This window comes from Nymphalis io, chromosome 4 (genome assembly GCF_905147045.1).
Source record: "Nymphalis io chromosome 4, ilAglIoxx1.1, whole genome shotgun sequence".
Taxonomy (NCBI): Eukaryota; Metazoa; Arthropoda; class Insecta; order Lepidoptera; family Nymphalidae; genus Nymphalis; species Nymphalis io.
The window spans coordinates 10,182,766-10,201,077 of record NC_065891.1 but is presented as its reverse complement, the minus strand read 5'-3'; the positions used below and the strand labels follow the sequence as shown (position 1 = coordinate 10,201,077).

The following is an 18,312-nucleotide window of genomic DNA, read 5'->3' as shown; positions in this document are numbered from 1 at the left end:
GTTTAATTTCAAAATCAAACAATAATATCTGTATAAATAAAACCAACTTTATTCATTAATTATACAGATTTGCCAAAAAATGGCATTAAAACAATAGGCTTCGCAATTCGCTGTTTTGTTCAGGTTTAAGCGAACGGTTAAAGTAAGCCGAAGCCTTTTGAGTAATTAATGGCTTTCATCAGTCTGTCTTGTAGTTTCTCTTTGCTGTCGTATTCCGGTAGGAGTAGAACGTTGAAACAGGTGTGAGCCGCCGGTAACCGGTCGCAGTCCGGTCCATTTCTCGCTACAACTAGTTTCAAGTGGCTCAAACCTCCTACAGGTACTCGGTCGGACCCTGTAGTAAACTGTAGCAGCTTTCGTTTATTCTCTAACGACAAACTGTGAACGATGCTCCAGAAATCTTTTATGATTTGCGATTCGGGCGTGTAGCCTCCGTCATATTCTGTCGATTTTTCTAGTTCAATGAAATCAAATTTCTGCAATAAAATGGAAATATTATAATAAATTTATCTATAGATGAAGCTAATCGTGAATGTAAATTAAAAGCAGTGACGTTGTATTAACAAGTTAGTTGTGTAGTAAAATTTTCACAAGTGGTATGTTTACTATTATATGAAAAAATTAATAATAATTTTAGACAGACTTTGTGAATCAGTGACCTTTAATGGTTACCTTTAATGGATGCCAAGAGACATTGTAAATATTTAATATTCTTTACCATCTTTAAAACGCCACCGATAATGGAAACTAAGCAACTCGTGCCTATAAATACACTAGGTCATTGAAAACAAATCGACACGAAGTATTAGATAGCCTGCACAAGTAGAGGAGGTCCACAGTGGAACGGACCTTGCTGCCGCACACGAGCATCTCGACCTCCTCGGGCCGGAACAGCGTTCCAAGCTGGCTCTCGTCCGTCACCATCGCGAAGCCGCGCCTGAACGCCTTGAACTGCGTTTCCACTGACTTGTTTAGTAAAAAATCTGCGTATAGTTCCACGAATTCCTAAAAATTATAATGGAAAAAAAAGAGGAAATTAATAAATACTTTCTACTTCATGATTTCTTTTTGTGTATAATGTCTTACTAGATACATGATTGTCTTTTTTTTGTCTTTCTATAAATACAGATATATATATAATATCATTGGAATGCATAAAATGTAATAGTTGAGTCACCATACCAGACAGAACCTTAAGGAAATGTCTCAATTTGATAAATACATGGAAATAATTATCTTGATTGGACAAATCTTATAAAAGTTTCAAGATAAATTCAAATTCCACAATCAACAATCAAGACTACTCAAAGAAGTATTCACTCAAAAATGCTGTCAGTGACTCAATAGAACGTTATAAGAAATGCCTTAAGATTTAACTATGTTTAAATACATTATTTTTACCAAAATCACTGAGAGCAAAATCAAAAAATTAACTCGACGCTTAAATATAATTTATATTTATAAATTCGCTATAAGCTATGCCAAAAAATGTACTTTTACTTGAAAATTATTTGCAATTGCACGCAACTGAAATAACCTTTCATTTATTACAGTTACTGCATTATTTTCACTTAACTCAAAACAGCAAAATTACATAAAACTATTGGTATCTTATTTAAAAACGGTGAACTTAATACATTAAATTCGTTCAATTTAAACTCACCTGTTTATTTTCTTGTGTAACAAATATATTATCGCCATTTTCTTTCAAATCATGAAATATATTGCTGCCGAATACATCCGTATAACATATTCTAAATGTCTGATAGTACACTTCATCTAAATCGCTGCCTGTATAATTTAACATGTCCTTCAAGCCGTTATATAAGGTCTGAAACAAAAAAAAAACACCCTTATAGAATATATAAGGCTTTTTATAAACTTTAAAGAAAAGCCTTTAATAGAAAAATTTCTAATTCCTCCCTACAAGTGTGTTCGATTTCACTTCACTATCTGACATCTACCCAAAAGCCATTCCGTTATTGGTATTTATGAATTCACGGCATGTATTGCCTGATTAAATTTTTCGTAAAACATTGATACTGCTCGACTGCCAGCTTACATAAGTCGATGAAACTATAATCAAAAACTTTTGATATTTTAATTGTAAGTTTATTTAATGGTGTACATGATAATTAATAATAATATAAAATATAATATAACAAAAAATCATCTTGCCAATGGCTTGCTTATTTGAATAAATGCAGAAATCATGAAAAGTTACCATATTCCAGTCTGCCAAGTCTTCAAAGGATCCTTTTCTGCCCATTAATTTTCTGTACACGACCATGGGGAAATTAACAGCCAATATAATATTGTTATATATCGCAAGTCCTAATACTATTCCGATCAGTGTAAACTGTGCTTCTGTTTCAAATGATGTGGGATTAAACCTGGAATTCATTTAAATGATTAATATAATTATAACACGTGAAAAAAAATTAAGAATGTTTTGTATTATATTATAATAATAAAGATGTGTCGAGTTGGTAAAATAGAAAAAGTAATATGTACTTTCAAGTGATATTCTTTTATACATTTGTTCATTTTTGTAAAATTTGTCTCCGTAAATTTTTTATTGTTAATGAAATTATTGTATTTATATATATTTTTATAAAGTTTAGCATGTCAGCCATCTCGGGTAATAAAAAATACTTTTTTAAAGTTAGATATTAAAGCATTATAAAGTACAAACGATTGATCTGTTTAGCTTCTCACCAAACGGTCTGCGAGTCAGGTCTGTGTGTGAACATGCCAAAGTCCGCGTTAAATATCTGCTCCACGACGAGCTGAAAGAACTCCTTGCTTACGCCACCCTCGTCCACCCCCTGCTCGCCCTCGAACTCCACGACCAGCTGCTTCTTCAGGTCCAGCGCACGCTCCATCGCTATCATCTCCAGCTGACGACGAAAAAATTAAATTCTTAAACTCACTATCATCGTACGTAAGGGCAAAATAATTATGATAATCACAAATATAGCTTAAATTAAGAAACATTAGATGTAGAATGCGTACCTCGACGAGTGCGTCGTCGATGAGGTGCGAGCGGCGCACCTTGAGGCGCAGGAAGGGCATGGAGGGGGCGGCGCCCACCACGGCGTGCAGCAGCGACACGCGCCGCTCCGAGAACATCCGGATGCGGTTCTCGTAGTACAGGCCCAACGACTTGGTGGCAGCCGTCAGCACGAACGGGTACTTCAGGAACGAGAACTTACGCCCTGGTACCCACACACGTTTATAAGGTCAGTCGGACAGACGTGGTTCAGTTACGAGTAAATAACGAGCAGTGGGTAGTCGATAAACACTTTAAAATCTACAGCCTCAGTAGAAAGAAGCTGTGTAAAAAGGGAGATTCGGAAACCAGTTGTATATAACAACATTTAATTTTTTCATATTTCATAATCATAATATTTCATTGTCCATATTATTACCAAGATTCTTTCTCTTTTCAATGGTCGATGTGCAATATTTATCGACGGGTATTATAAGTATAATATAAAGTGAAACTTACCATTTGCTACTTCAGTTTTACAATTAGCTAAATCTATGTCCATTTCTATAGTATCACTAAGAGGTTCATTGTAAAACTCTTCAAATGGCAAATAAGGTTTCCTGACGTCTAATACATTTATATCTAATTCAATAGCTGAAAAAAAAGAAAGCAATTGTAAGTGACAGTAATATTTCGTTTAAATTATTTAAAAATAAGATCTATTTTATTGAATCTCCAACGACTAAGCGTCCATAGTAACAGCCTGTGAATGTCCCACTGCTGGGTTAAGGCCTCCTCTCCCTTTTGGGGAGAAGGTTTGGAGCTTATTCCACCACGCTGCTCCAATGCGGGTTGGTGGAATACACATGTGACAGAATTTCAGTGAAATTCGACACATGCAGATTTCCTCACGATGTTTTCCTTCACCGTCAAGCACGAGATGAATTATAATAACAAATTAAGCATATGAAAATTCAGCGGTGCTTGCCTGGGTTTGAACCCACGTTCATCGGTTAAGTTTCACGCGTTCTTACCACTGGGCCATCTCGGCTCGGCTAAGCGTCCATGTTCTTGTTTAACTTAATTGATAAAATTTTATTTATTTTCTTTTTAATGCGCCCAACTTTTAATAAATAGTAACAATTAATGTACATTGCAAGCATTATTATTGATTGTTGGTCCAGTGGTTCGGATAGCTATAGATATATAGAGCTATAAAGTTTATTCTGCAGTAAAATAGCTATGGGTTTTTTTCTTTGAGAAATTAACAGAAGCACGTGAAGATATTGGTCCTGTGCTTAAACTCGTTCCGGATTGCCATCCTATCGGATTATGGGAGTGAGGGAGATGGAGACTGCACTTGTATTTGCACACACACTTGTGCTCTCGGCTATATCATATAGTGCGCATTTGGCTAGTCTTTCTTGAGAACGGTCGCAGTGGCCGAAATCGGTTTGGAGGGCGTCATCATGAATGCTTACCTAAGGGATCTTCCTGCTGCGCCTCTTTAAAGGTCTTGATTTGAGACAAAGGATATAAGTGGTCTAAAGCATCGCCTAAAGGATCTAACTGGCTGGCTAAAACAACTGGCTCCTCCCGTAGTGAGCTTGGTTCCATCACACCCGCTAGCATGTTGGCATAGTACACTATCTGAAATTTTATGTTTTTTTTTTTTAAATAAATATAATTCCATGCGTATATTTATAATAAACAGGTACGTGAAATTCACGCTTGTCATGCCAATAGACAACTTTAAAGTGGGCGAAAAACAGCTGCTTAAACAATAATATAATCATTTACATAAGGCGCTGCATCTACTTTATAAGTTTTATGGTTTTTTTTTATAGAATAGGAAGGCGGACGAGCAAGTGGTCACCAACGCCCATAGACATTGGCATTGTAAGAAATGTTAACCATCGCTTACATCACCAATGCGCCATCAACCTTGGAAACTAAGATGTTATGTCCCTTGTGCCTGTAATTACACGGCTCAGTACCACCAGTAAAGTATTTTGGTTTAGTAGTTTTTTCAGTTAGCCGTTATGAAAATAAATGTTTCCTCATTTATTAGAACAGAAAGATGTTAATACATATATTAGTGAAACATTTTTGGCCGTAAAAATTAATTATGTAACGGGCAAATAGTTACAGATCGATTTCTCTTAATATCATCAGGCATTTGTAAAATTCTTAAGAAGAAGACAAAGTTTTATGTTTTCAGAGGTAATTTCACATACACATACAGATAAAATTAAAACTACCTTCATAAGTTTCGTGGCCATAGTGACACTATCGTCATCTTGAACTTGAAACGTTCTAGAATAATTCGTTGATATAACTCTGAGTGTGATGAGTTGTTGGATAGTTTCTAATATATGTCGGAGGCTCTCTTTACAATGCTGTCCCCACAGGCGCGCCAGTTTAGCTTGAGCTGAAACATCATTAATATATTCATTACTAGACCATTCCTACTTCGTACAGGTAAAATAAGAATTTTATCCAATGCCTTTATTTATATACACAGTTTGTGTATATAATTCATCTCGTGCAAGGAAAACATCGTGAGGAAACCTGCATGTGTCTAATTTCATTGAAATTCTGTCACGTGTGTATTCCATACCAACCCGCATTGGAGCAGCGTGGTGGAAAAAGTTCCAAACCTTCTCCTCAAAAAGGAGAGGAGGCCTTAGCCCAGCAGTGGGACATTAACAGGCTGTTACTGTTATTTATAGTTTTTAATCAACCAGATATTAAACATTCGCCACTGATCTATTCGCCAATACCATGCTAATACATCGTACAAAACGTCCTGCATATATTTTTAACGTTCTTATTTTGAAATATTTTTTAATATTTCTAAACGGAAATTACTGATATCGTTATTTTTTATTCTCGCTTTTTTAAACATAAAAACGTTTAGAAGCTATCAATAAAATGTAGGTACATATGCTGTCGCTTACTTTTCTTTAGATATCATAGAGGGCTACAAATAGTTTTTTTTTTAAACATAGAATAGTATTAGCAGTAGGAAAACTGACATTACAATATAGACTAATTTTCAAGCTTATCTTATTAAGGTATAAAATATAAATTGGATGCTAGTTTCCTTGAAATAACCATTGGTTAAAATTTGTTATAATATTGTATTAAATTTCCATTATATTTCTATCATAAACAAATATATATTTACCTTTGACCGACAAATGCTGAGCGGCATGACACATTGCCGGCAATGCAATTTCCAGGTAATCACTGCAACCGAGATCTGGCACCTCGAAGGCTATGACGAAACAGTGGACTATATCGTCCATACTCAAACTCTTCGTTATCCTCAGATCGATTTCTATATTCTCTGCCAGCGTTGTGAGAGCTATCACAAATGCTGAACTATAGTATTCCGATGGCACCTATTTATTTAAAACTTCATGTAATACATCATCATATTATGTCTGTAATTATATGGAATGACACCATGTGCATGGCATACGGCCAATAATAATAACGTGATGCCAATAATAATTATTAGAGAAAACTAAGTAATTGATAGTTTTAAATTTGTCTAGTATCACAAATATCCCACTACTGGGTAATAGCCTTCTCCCTTACTATGGTTGAGTAGTGTAGCTTATTCCACTAAACTGCTCAATCACGGGTTGGTCGATATAATATATGTGACCTGAAGAAGGTGGCGGGACCCATCAGTATACGGAAAGCATCAAACCGGGAGCTTTGGCGCCCTTTGGGAGAGGCTTATGTCCAGCAGGGGATTATGATTAGCTGTTGATGATTTATGATGATATATGGGAAAATATTATACCATCTTACAAAGTTCCCCTTAAATCGCAAGCACAAATTAAATTAAAAAACACGAATTTACCACATGAAAAGTGTTTGCGATTTCATTTAAAACTCATATATTCCAACTGAGACCTACTTTGGTAAGGTACTGCAAGGCTCTCTGACATGAAGCGACATCTAAACCCGGTCCCATGACACTGTCCACATCTTTATCAGGATCATTTGAAGAACACATTGCATTTGATTCTTTATCTGCAACATATTTTTGAATATAAATATTTATATATTAAAAAAAAAAATACCGCTATTCGGTTTAAAAAGATAATTAAAACATTTTTTTTATAATCTCTTGGTTTTAGTAAAAAATTCTTGTACATTAAATATTAAGCTATATTTATAAATGGGTAATTTAATATGTTTTCTCTAAGATATCCGTTAAATTAGAAGATTTGTCACAAATGTTTATATTTACCTAATTTTTTCTCCCCTTTATTGTGATTGTCCCTGTCAACTATTTTTCTTTGAAAACATTTCGATAGTATTGTGGGCTGCGTAAATGCTTCACCTAGTGCTCTTATTAATGGCTCTGGATTTTTCGTTTGAAGGCACTCATCACATAATTCATATACACGTTCTTCAGTTAACATGGAACCATCTGGAAGCAATGACAGAAGCAATTCGTCTAACGCCTGAATCAATAAGTGTTTTTTTAATGTAAAATCTGCTTTGTTGTTACTGGACATGTTTGTCTTTAAATCTTTCGAATTGCAATGTAAAAATTTGCATTCATTGTACAATATAGCAATGACTTTGTTAGTTAATTAAGTAGTCACTTCTAATTAACTAATGCTTCCTTAGAATTAATTGGGTTTGTGTGTAATTACAATTTTTAAATCATGTGTCAGATGTTAATCAATTAGTAGCTCTGGGTAATTTACTAAAATGTTATCTGTTAATAATACATAAGACCCAATGATGTTAGGTTAAGCTTGATGATTTAATATGTTTAATTGCATAAAATAATGTACAAAAATGAAAATATTATAATAACAGTGTATGATAATAATACATATGATAATACATCAGGTCGAGATTCAAAAAGGTTCCTAATTTTAAATTATATATTTACTTTAACTAGTAGAATGCTACAAGCCAATATATATATATATATATATATATATATATATAGTTTGGCAAATATAATTTACACAGTCCCTACAAAAAATGCTAATAAATTATTATACAGTGAAAATTATACAAATAAGTATAGACTCTATTACAGTTTTTTATGTATTTAATATGTGTATGAAGGTATCGGATAGACTATTACAATTATTTTCGAAATATTATATAATTAGTACATCATCCAACACACATTGCCAAAGTTAATTAAGATTTAATTTTGATTACAGTATCAAGACACTGTTTAATTTTAATGCTACATAATGTATGTTGTTTGTTAAATTTAAACACACATACAAAAGTCTGGATCAAACAGAAAGCAAAGACGGCAAGGCGAATTGGCTTGTTGAAATACTTGCTTAAATCAGAATAAAAGTTCTCCTTCTGGGTTATTCAACCCTTCGAGTCAGGTACATTAAAAATAAAGATTAGGGAAAAAAAATTAACTCATAATTAAGCCTAACACTGTATAGTTCGTTCTAGCGGCAGGAAGCATTCCATGTGATATTTATAATTTATAGGTGCAATAAAAAAATTCTTGATTAATATATCTTTACTCATAAACATTACTATTTCACTACTATTCATATATGAATTTTAATTTTACTTCCAAAATTCTAATAAAAATTTCACTGACATTAAAAAACACAATTTTTTCATACTTCAAAAACTATGATTAATTATCATTTATTACTACAGTCCAATTACCTTTGCTTGTGTTCATTAAAAAAAAATAAGAATGATAAAATTTTAGTTTATAAAAACATAAATAATTTTAATATTTTTATATCTGAATTATACATTTATCTAATAAAATGAATATATAATTCTGTATAAAAAAAAAAAAGAAAAACCCAAATATTATAAATTTTTATTAGTTCATTCATTCTTCAAACAACTAGTTCAAACAATGTTTCCCCTCACTAGTTAAACTCAAATGTCATGTCAATTCAAGGTCAATGTTGTTTATTAGCTTTTCCCCCTCCTGCCATAGGAATATGGACTATAAATTGATGAAATATTAAAACTGCAACGAAACTGAACTTTACCTTCTCTCTTTCAAGGTTTATTATAGTAGTTATTACCTAAAATCTAGTAATTTTTTTATCATAAAGTTTTATGTTAAGCTGCGTTTCAGAAATAGGTAATGTACCTTGTGAAATGTCCATTGAATAATAAAAATAAATACTTACTATCATAAATTGCATTTTCTTTTTCTTCGTGAGATAAATTATGACTAGTTTCAGGTTTATCTTTCTTGTTGTCCGCCAGTGATACGCTGCATGATGCTGAATCTAATTGTTTACTCTCTACACTTGATTTGCCTTTTATGTTAGAATTTGTAAAAGTTGCACTGAAAGATTTATATAAGAAATTACTCGTACTTGCATCTTGATACAATTACATAAAACCATTCATTAAAAATTAATTTAATTAAAAAATAAATTGAATTAAGTAATATAGCATTTCACATATAAGCAAGATACACTTTCAATCTACTTGAGTGTTTTTTTATAAATACTCAATTAAATAAAATTAAAATTATGTCATATTTAATTTACCTAGCACTGGCATCACAATTACTTGCTTCGGTCCTTGGAACTTTGTTAGGTAAAGTGTCACACAGGCGAGCCTCTTTATAGAATAATTTGATTGCTTCTGCTGCTGCTTCATTTGGGGTCAAATTTCTCGCCTAAAATTGAGTTATTAAAATAATAAACTTATACATTTAGATATGATTTATATTTACAAAACCTATAATAACATCAAAAGTACATTAATATACCGTAATCCACCTCTGCTGTTAAAAAAGTTTAGAACGAATTTTACTGTACTGGTCCATTTGACCCTTCATAAATTAAAAATATAAAGGCTTTTGGTTCAACCTGTAATGTTTATTTATATTTTATAAATAAAGCAATAAATAATTGAATAGCCATCCTCACAATATTTTTCTATGCCATTGAGTACTATGTTACATATAAACATAAGTTACTATTTACTGGAATACCCTCAGTTTAAAAAATTTAAAAAAAGTTTTAAGTACAATAAATTTATCTTATTTTATTGAAATTTGTAATTCGCCTTCCTTGTTTTTATGTTCTTTTATATTTAATTTCAATCTATGTCATTTGAAAAATATGCAAGAAATGATTTATTTTAATATTAAATTAAGTCACTAATTAAATTAGCAGTTTATCCACTATAATATGAAAACTTTATGTCTAAGAAAAATACCTCTCCACTTGAAGCACAATATTTGTTATCACAATTAGGATTGCCACAGCCATCTAACAGCTGATAAAAATATCTTTCAATTAATTGTCTCGCAGCTGCTCGTTTCATAATGTGTGGATTGTTCGAGCCTGATCCGGCGCATAAACCTACTGGCGGTTGATTTTTGGAATTGCTTGGGGTTGAACTGGTGTTTGACGATGACGCTTCGCTCCCCCTGAAAAACATGAAAATAAGCCAACGTCCGAGCTCGCAAATTAAATCGTCGTCAACAAAGATCAAAATTGGCAAGTAATGCATAACCTCGAATGATTACTACTGTCAATTACGCAAAATTTTAAAACAATAATCATTACTCGTGAATACAAAAAGATGGTAGGTAAGTAAAAATTTACATTAATGTCCAAAATAGTAAATGAAAATAAAAAAAATATTTACCTTGAAGCTTCGTCAATTTCGCTTTTCGAGTTCATAGAAATAAATGATTATGTATTCTTATTAACTTCTAACCGTCTAATATTTCTAACGCAAAATCGCCTGACACAACATTTACTTATTAGCTCGAGTTCCAAGGCAATGTTTTTACAAAACAAATTAAGCAGGTAGGTACACAAAAAAATACTACCGATTGTTCTCATCCTACAATCTGTCAATCTACCATTTTGAATTTACATGAAGTTGTACGTACCAAAAAAAAATTAAAGAATATATTTTTATAACAAAACATTAATAAACAATACAAAACAATTGACATATAAAATATATACAAGGAAATTATTTATATCTACTTGTAGTTCATTGTCAATTTCAGATTTTATCGTCACATAGGACATTTTTATAATTCTTAAAATTCATGTCAGCGTTAAATGGAACATTTATTTTCTTTTTGCTTGAACAGCTTTTAAAAAAAAAACTGTTCACAATCAGTAGTGAAAATATTATTAATTTTAAGTAAAAGAATATATAGATATATATATATATATATATATATATATATATATATATATATATATATATATATATATATATATATATTCTTTGTTTACTTTTTGCTAATATTTTAAGAGTCACACATGATAACTTTCACAAGATAAATACCAAATTAATCGATCAATCTTGAAATGTCAATTATGTCAATATAACTGTCACTTACAATAAAATAAATTATATTGTCAAATTATGTGTCAGTTATTGTTTTCAATTACACAAAACTAAGTAAATATATAGTAATTAGTAATATTTAAACATATAAATTACATCAATAATAACATTCCAAACTTTATGTTTTTGTACGTTTATAAAAACATCGACCTACGTTCTTGAACGTCTTTGATAATAATTCTTTTGTATACGTTTCACAACCTAGGGGCATACGAAATTACGAAAGCTTTAATAAACTTAGTACCTCCTAAATCTAAGAAAAATGACGGAGCTATTACCGCTTGAAGAATCTGAAAAAGATCGAATGAAGTCAATTCTCAGCGGCTTTCAAATGTATCCTTTTTCTCTGCATCCATATGGCGCTGTGGCGGCACCACAGCACTATATCATTACTTTTAGATTTTATTTTACTGTATTTCTCTTTCTTAAAACTTGTATTATTCCTATTTATTGACATTGTCAGAGTATTTCTGTAATTAGATAAAATTGAATGACAAATGAAAACTAACCTCAGAATGTTAAACAAATAAATCTTCAATAAAATTTACAAGTGAACTATGATAACCAAGTTTTTTATGTGAAATTCTTATTGTTGGCCAATATTTTTTTAACAATATACCAAACAGTAATTATATGAATCTACGAGATGTGGACACAGGTAAGTTTGTTTATTCCCATTTATAATAGTAGGAATAAATAAAAAAAATATATTTTTTTTTAATTTTGTGGCTCATTAACAAATTGTTATAAAATGAAATAGATTGCTTCAGTGTTAGTACATACATAATAAATATAATTTAACTTTTTATTTTGTGTTTATAGGTAAAGTTATTTGGCAGCATAACGATGATATGTCAAATCCAGATGTTGAGCATGAGGCGCGCGTTCCGAAACGTATCCTCAAGTCTAGAGTTGTGTCTCGCGAGATGAATTTCAGCTCTGTAGAGTCTATGGACAAATTTCGACTAGAACAGGTTAGAAAATTCTTCATAAAATTTATCTATATACTTTGATCTACTCAAAAAGTTATTTCAATAAATAAGGTGTTGAATTGTCTGCATAATTCAATTACAATTACTAGGTTCACATAATCCCGAATGTATTGAACTGCTTAGATAAAAAGTTTAATTGGTACATTAATCTTACTAAACAGTAAACATAAGTACAGTATAATGTGCATTTATGAAACAGTTTTTGTTGTTTAGTTAATATTACCGACATGTATGATTATGTTATTTATTACATTTCAGAAAGTTCTATTCAAAGGTAGATGTCTAGAGGAATGGTTCTTCGAGTTTGGATATGTGATTCCTAATTCCACCAACACCTGGCAATCCATCATAGAATCGGCACCAGAGTCCCAGATGATGCCTGCTAATGTACTTAAGTGAGTTTTTTGACTTTTTCAATGGGTGAAAAGGTGATTGAAGCTGTCACCATTTTTTTAAGTATTTTTAAATATATAGAAGCTTTATTGTACACCAAAAGTGTTATAGAAACATACAGTTATCAACACAAACAAAATATATTAAGTTGTTCAGTTTATACTTTGAATGCCCTGCCAACGATAGGCTCCAAGATGTGATAAAAACTCCCAAACACAGACCGGAATATTGATGTTTGGCGGTAGAACAATAGATACCCACCCACTCATCACAAATAGGAATTTAATTTAATATTTTTTTATTTATTAATTATATTTTTAATGTAAAATCTTTAAACCCAATTCTGCTACAACGTGAGTAAGCGGCTATGTAGATTTTGATGTTTATTTAGCTGTGTGTATGGAATCAATAACTATCTATGTGAAGAACTAGTAGTGGCTTAAATTTTTGATTTTTCAGGACGAATAATATCCATAATCTATGTACACCAAAAATTACCTCATTATATAAATATAAAATTATTATATATTATGTGAGATAGACCAATTTGAAATCCAGACAAATGCTGAATTGCAAGTACATTTGTACATGAGATACATTGTAAGAAAACCTTCATGTATCAGATAAACTTCTGCCACATGTATATCTACCAATGTACGACACAGGTTGGTGGCGGAATGAACTCCAATTCTAAAAGGAGAGGAGTACATTGGCCAGCTGTGATATTTACACATTATTTATTTGAATTTCTATTTGGTCTAGTAGAAAGGTATTTTTTTTTTTATAGAATAGGAAGGCGGACGAGCATATGGGCCACCTGATGGTAAGCAGTCAACAATGCCCCTAGACATTGGCATTGTATGAAATGTCAACCATCGCTTACATATCCAATGCGCCACCAACCTTGGGAACTAAGATTTTATGTCTCTTGTGCCTGTAATTACACTGGCTCACTCACCCTTCAAACCGGAACACAACAATATCAAATACTGCTGTTTTGCTGTAGAATATCTGATGAGTGGGTGGTACCTACCCAGACGAGCTTGCACAAAGCCCTATCACAAGGTATAATCAGATCCGGATGTCCTGGATCCATACCTCTGGTTGGGACCAGGTCTGTATGTTGGCAGAGTAAACACAACATCTAACATTGGAGTCTGGATATTGGCAGTGTAAACACAGCATCTAACATTGAATATATTAAAACATTTTACTTTTTATTCCAAAATTGGTAATTTTATTAAGATTGATAAATTTATCTTTTCAGCGGGAATGTCGTGATTGAAACTAAGTTCTTCGATGGAGATTTTCTCATAACAACGTCGCGTGTTCGCCTGTTTTACGTTTAAACGACTTTTGTAATGATAGGCATTTATTTTATGTAGATGTATGTTTCTAATATATGCATTTATCATGCACAATTTTAATGGTATTTATATACTAATGTCATAATTTTAAACAAGTCTAGTCAAATATTTGAAACGCATAATGTGCACTTGATGTTTAAGATAGATAATGTTGAAACTAAATTACACACAATGTTCAAGATTTGATGTATTTTTATCCTTCACGTGTATTTAAATAGATGAATATGCATTGTAACTATTTCAAACTACTTATAATGGGTTAGAAAATATATATGTAGAACTGTCTGAATGGCTTAACTTAAAATGTATGAGGGGGTCTACTAGTCTAGGGGCTATTCTTTGCTTTGCAAATAAATGGACCAACATCTGCATTTTATGCCAGAGGAGTCCTGCTCTAACAAGCCGTCCAGCAACAGGATACTTCAATGGCAGGAGCATAGCACTTGGAACTGCCATAACCATATCCCATCACAAAGGTGATGAGCGATGAAAGCATGAAAGAGAGGGGCGAAGAACTGAATATAATTCCACTTAATTTGACTGATGTATTGAAGGCTACACACCAGGTGTGTAGTTGTAGTAGGTGTGTAAATAAATAGTTTTGATACTTTAACGACGGGATGTAATTAAAATCAGTGATACGAAACTTATTACAAAAGTTATCGATTTATTTATAATTAAGTACATTTTAAAATTTTGATAAGTCGTATTTCTAATTAAAACTCGTTTGGCCGAACGGATAGTAAATTCTAATTTTAAATTAACCTTGGTTTTTAACCTATTACACTTCTGCAACTGGTCCAGCAGTAGATACTTTTATATGGCAACGATGCTTGATTGGTTAGTGGTCCGTGACTACTACCGTGGTCGTTTCTACCTCACCATTTTCAGGGCCTACTATGTTTATAGCCGTCATAGTTGTAATGTGCGGCCGTATACATTAGAGCAGTTGCAGATGCGGGAAGCACATTTCGTGTTCGAACATAGAGTATACGTACGTTCACCTTTCGAAGTATCCGTCTCGCAAGAAAAACAAGATTTGATCGTGGGTGAGATTGAAATAGAGTGCAAATGATTGTGGGATTGATGGAAGCGATTGGTAGAAATACGAAAAGAACGCATGCTCCTTGTCACAAAACAGATACAAATATCTAGTTTCACTTCCACGCTCTATTTACTATTTTTTTATTCAAACTGAGCTTAGACTATTTTAGAAATAAGTTTTAAAGAACATCGTTAAAATCTGTGTTAGTTGTTAAAGTGTAATGTCAAACCACTTTCAATAAAAAGCATTTTCTATCTATACATTTTGTTTTTTCTTTTTTTTTTTGACGAATCATTTCTTGCGCCTGACAGTTTTTCGGCATAGTTTTTTTTTTCTTTTCATGCAATATAATATGGTATAAGATCTTTGTTATTTCTACAAGATTACAAATCACTTATGAGAAAAATCACAACAAATAATTTCAAAATTGTTCAAATTGTTTTGAATTTATTATATATATAGACGCGCAAATTATTGAACATGTTGTATGTACTAGTTGCGTAAGCCTTAAATTCAAAGATGTATAGCAATAATCTAATGCAAAATATATTTTAATTAAATATACTCTCCATTTTTGATTTTACGAACAAAATTGTAAATATGTTACTAATAATTTTGGTTGTGTATGTTGTGGCTTAAAGTAGGTAATTCTAAAATGTAAAAGGCAATTATGCGATACATTGGTATTTCTTTGGCAGGTTAATCTTACTCTCAGTATAAATTATCCTTAAAGGAATGAACGAGATAGATATATGTCTAACAAAATTTAGAGAAAAACAAACAAAAAAGTTGCATTCAAGTTTGCAAGGAAAATAGTTTACATCAACACTCGATAGATGGCTTTGTACCCGTGAATGAATCGCGGGTTTTTTAACTTCTTACTTCAGTCGAGCATCTTTCAATTTTATTATTTGTTCAATACAAGCTGTATAACATTGTTTCAACAGATATTTAAAACAGACCACTTTTATTGTATAAATGAATATTGATATAAGTTTTAGTAATATTTGTTGCATTTAACATATATGTAGGAAGGCTGTCTGCGTCATTGGTATAATGAATAGCTTAAATATTGTAATCTCAAACTGTCGGTTTAAATGAACCTATCACTTGGGCAAATTCTCACTAGCAGTCGCGTTAGAAGCGTGTCTCGACGGTTGCAGTGCAGTCATGTAATTTTTGTTATAAATTTAAAAATTCTCAATAGTTTAGCAGTAACCATAGATAATGCCAAATATCGTTAATACGCAAAACTATATAATATATAAAATAATTCTTTAAGAGTTCACTTCATATCTCACTCGTAAACTTTTGAAAACCCTTAGGTGATACATGTATCTTTTAAATGTTACAATTATTATAATGTCACATTATAAGAACTCACTTACTCACCCGTGAAAAGTAGACATTGGTTGTCTACTATTAATGGTTATATACTATTTTGATGTGTGTATTCTTGAAATGTTATAATTATTATGATCAAATTCGCATGTCATTATCTGACATTTCACGACCGTTCTCGGCGATGAGTTTCGAGTTTGTTCATACAGAATAATTATTACTATTTTTTTGATTATTAGTATGTAATAACTTTTATAAAAATAGTGTTGCGTGTAATAATGAACGGACTCATGACCATTTTAATACGTTGATCTGTAATCGCTAGAATAAGTTTAATAAAAATATGTATATTTACAACTTCTACAACGACACCTTCGTTTTTGAGATTGTTATAATCTTAATGATTGGAACAATAGTAAAATTATCAGTTGTATCGATAAATCGTGACTCGATGCTGAATCTTATTAGTACGCTGACACGTTTATCAATATTACCATAGAGGAAGCGAGGAGCGTTGTGAAACGTCACCTGCAGGAAAAGCGACGGACGTTGACGACAGGAACTTTTTGTGAATTAAATCATTGGTGGCGGGCCTTACATCCTCTCTAGCGAGAACCCGTTGTCGGATTTCTTCGTAGAGTGCCGTCGAAGGAAGCCGTGTCGTTTCGATGCGCGGCACACGCACTGACTCCGCATATAAATAATAGAAATTATATAATTATGTACCGGCGAGTGCTTGCCGCGTACTTGTTGGGAATCGTAATGTCAACCATACTTGACTGCCTAATAAATAATAATTATGACATTCCGATAAATATTGAACGCTTTTTTTCGATAGGAAGGTCGATGTTATCGGTTACTACCTATTACACATTATAATAGAACGATAAGCTGCCTAATTGTATGTACATATACGCGTACTGATCGCTCTATTACATCGGTCAAGTTTTTATTGCTTCGCCATACAATTTAGGTACGAATTAATATTTTCTAAAAATACGAATGAAATAAATAAAGACACACAAACGAATTAAAAAAAATACTAATTTACTATTTGACTTAATGTTTGAGTTATTACATTTAATTATTTATTTGATTATCTTATCCCATATAAATATATTTAAAAAAAAAACTATCTAATTTTATTTTTCACTTGCATTTCGAAATTTTTTTAAGATCTTTTCTACAGGAATCCAATAATGTTGATTTGTTACTATGATTTGAGTGAAGCATTAAGAATAAAAAAAATATTTTAATGGCTATGTTAATAAAATCATATAAGTACGCGTTTGTCATAGATAAAGCTAATGTTATTTCTTATAATCATTTTAGTATCAACTATAAATAGCATTTAAAAAAAAATGCTGAAGTAATATTGTATTTACGTAATAATTAACTGTATAAATACTCTACTTTAAGTAATACTTAATGTATATTTTTGGTATTATTTAGGTATCAGTATCGACTATGTATTTTAATACCGATGAAATAATTAGCGAAGTCTGATGTATATGTATGTTATAAGGCCTAAATTTTACAAACAAATTTTAGCACTGATGTGTTTATAGGTGTTTACGTACAAGTTCTTGCAGCTCTCTAGAATTTAAAAGGATTTATTTAAATGCCAACATGGTACAGTAGTTTGACCAGAATTGTTGTCGAAAATCGCAGGATCAAATCCAATCAAGCATAACTGAGTGGTGTCGTGCTTATGATGCATCTTTCGCTCAACGATGAAGAAAAACATCGCGATTAAATTTACATGTAGTGTATAAAATTTGCAGTGGATCAGCTTGGTGGAAACCT

At 31.8% G+C, this 18,312-nt stretch overlaps 2 protein-coding genes across 2 annotated transcripts; one reads left to right on the top strand and one right to left on the bottom strand.

Annotated features, from left to right (window-relative positions):
• Window positions 1-27: 27 nt before the first annotated feature.
• Window positions 28-10,868, bottom strand: LOC126781825 (ubiquitin-protein ligase E3A). The gene is made up of 16 exons (XM_050506895.1): window positions 10,646-10,868; window positions 10,211-10,424; window positions 9,535-9,665; window positions 9,166-9,326; window positions 7,263-7,445; window positions 6,927-7,042; window positions 6,183-6,399; window positions 5,254-5,423; window positions 4,474-4,642; window positions 3,512-3,646; window positions 3,016-3,218; window positions 2,719-2,900; window positions 2,225-2,393; window positions 1,664-1,831; window positions 850-1,005; window positions 28-476 (listed from the first exon to the last, which is right to left on the bottom strand). The coding sequence occupies exons 1-16, from the start codon at window positions 10,678-10,680 to the stop codon at window positions 138-140; spliced, it is 2,748 nt and encodes a 915-aa protein (XP_050362852.1). The 5' UTR covers window positions 10,681-10,868; the 3' UTR covers window positions 28-137.
• Window positions 10,869-11,383: 515 nt separating this feature from the next.
• On the top strand, window positions 11,384-15,425 carry LOC126781870 (retinal rod rhodopsin-sensitive cGMP 3',5'-cyclic phosphodiesterase subunit delta). Its single transcript, XM_050506991.1, has 5 exons — window positions 11,384-11,701; window positions 11,995-12,026; window positions 12,191-12,342; window positions 12,619-12,755; window positions 14,021-15,425. The coding sequence occupies exons 1-5, from the start codon at window positions 11,631-11,633 to the stop codon at window positions 14,100-14,102; spliced, it is 474 nt and encodes a 157-aa protein (XP_050362948.1). The 5' UTR covers window positions 11,384-11,630; the 3' UTR covers window positions 14,103-15,425.
• The last annotated feature ends 2,887 nt before the right edge of the window (window positions 15,426-18,312 follow it).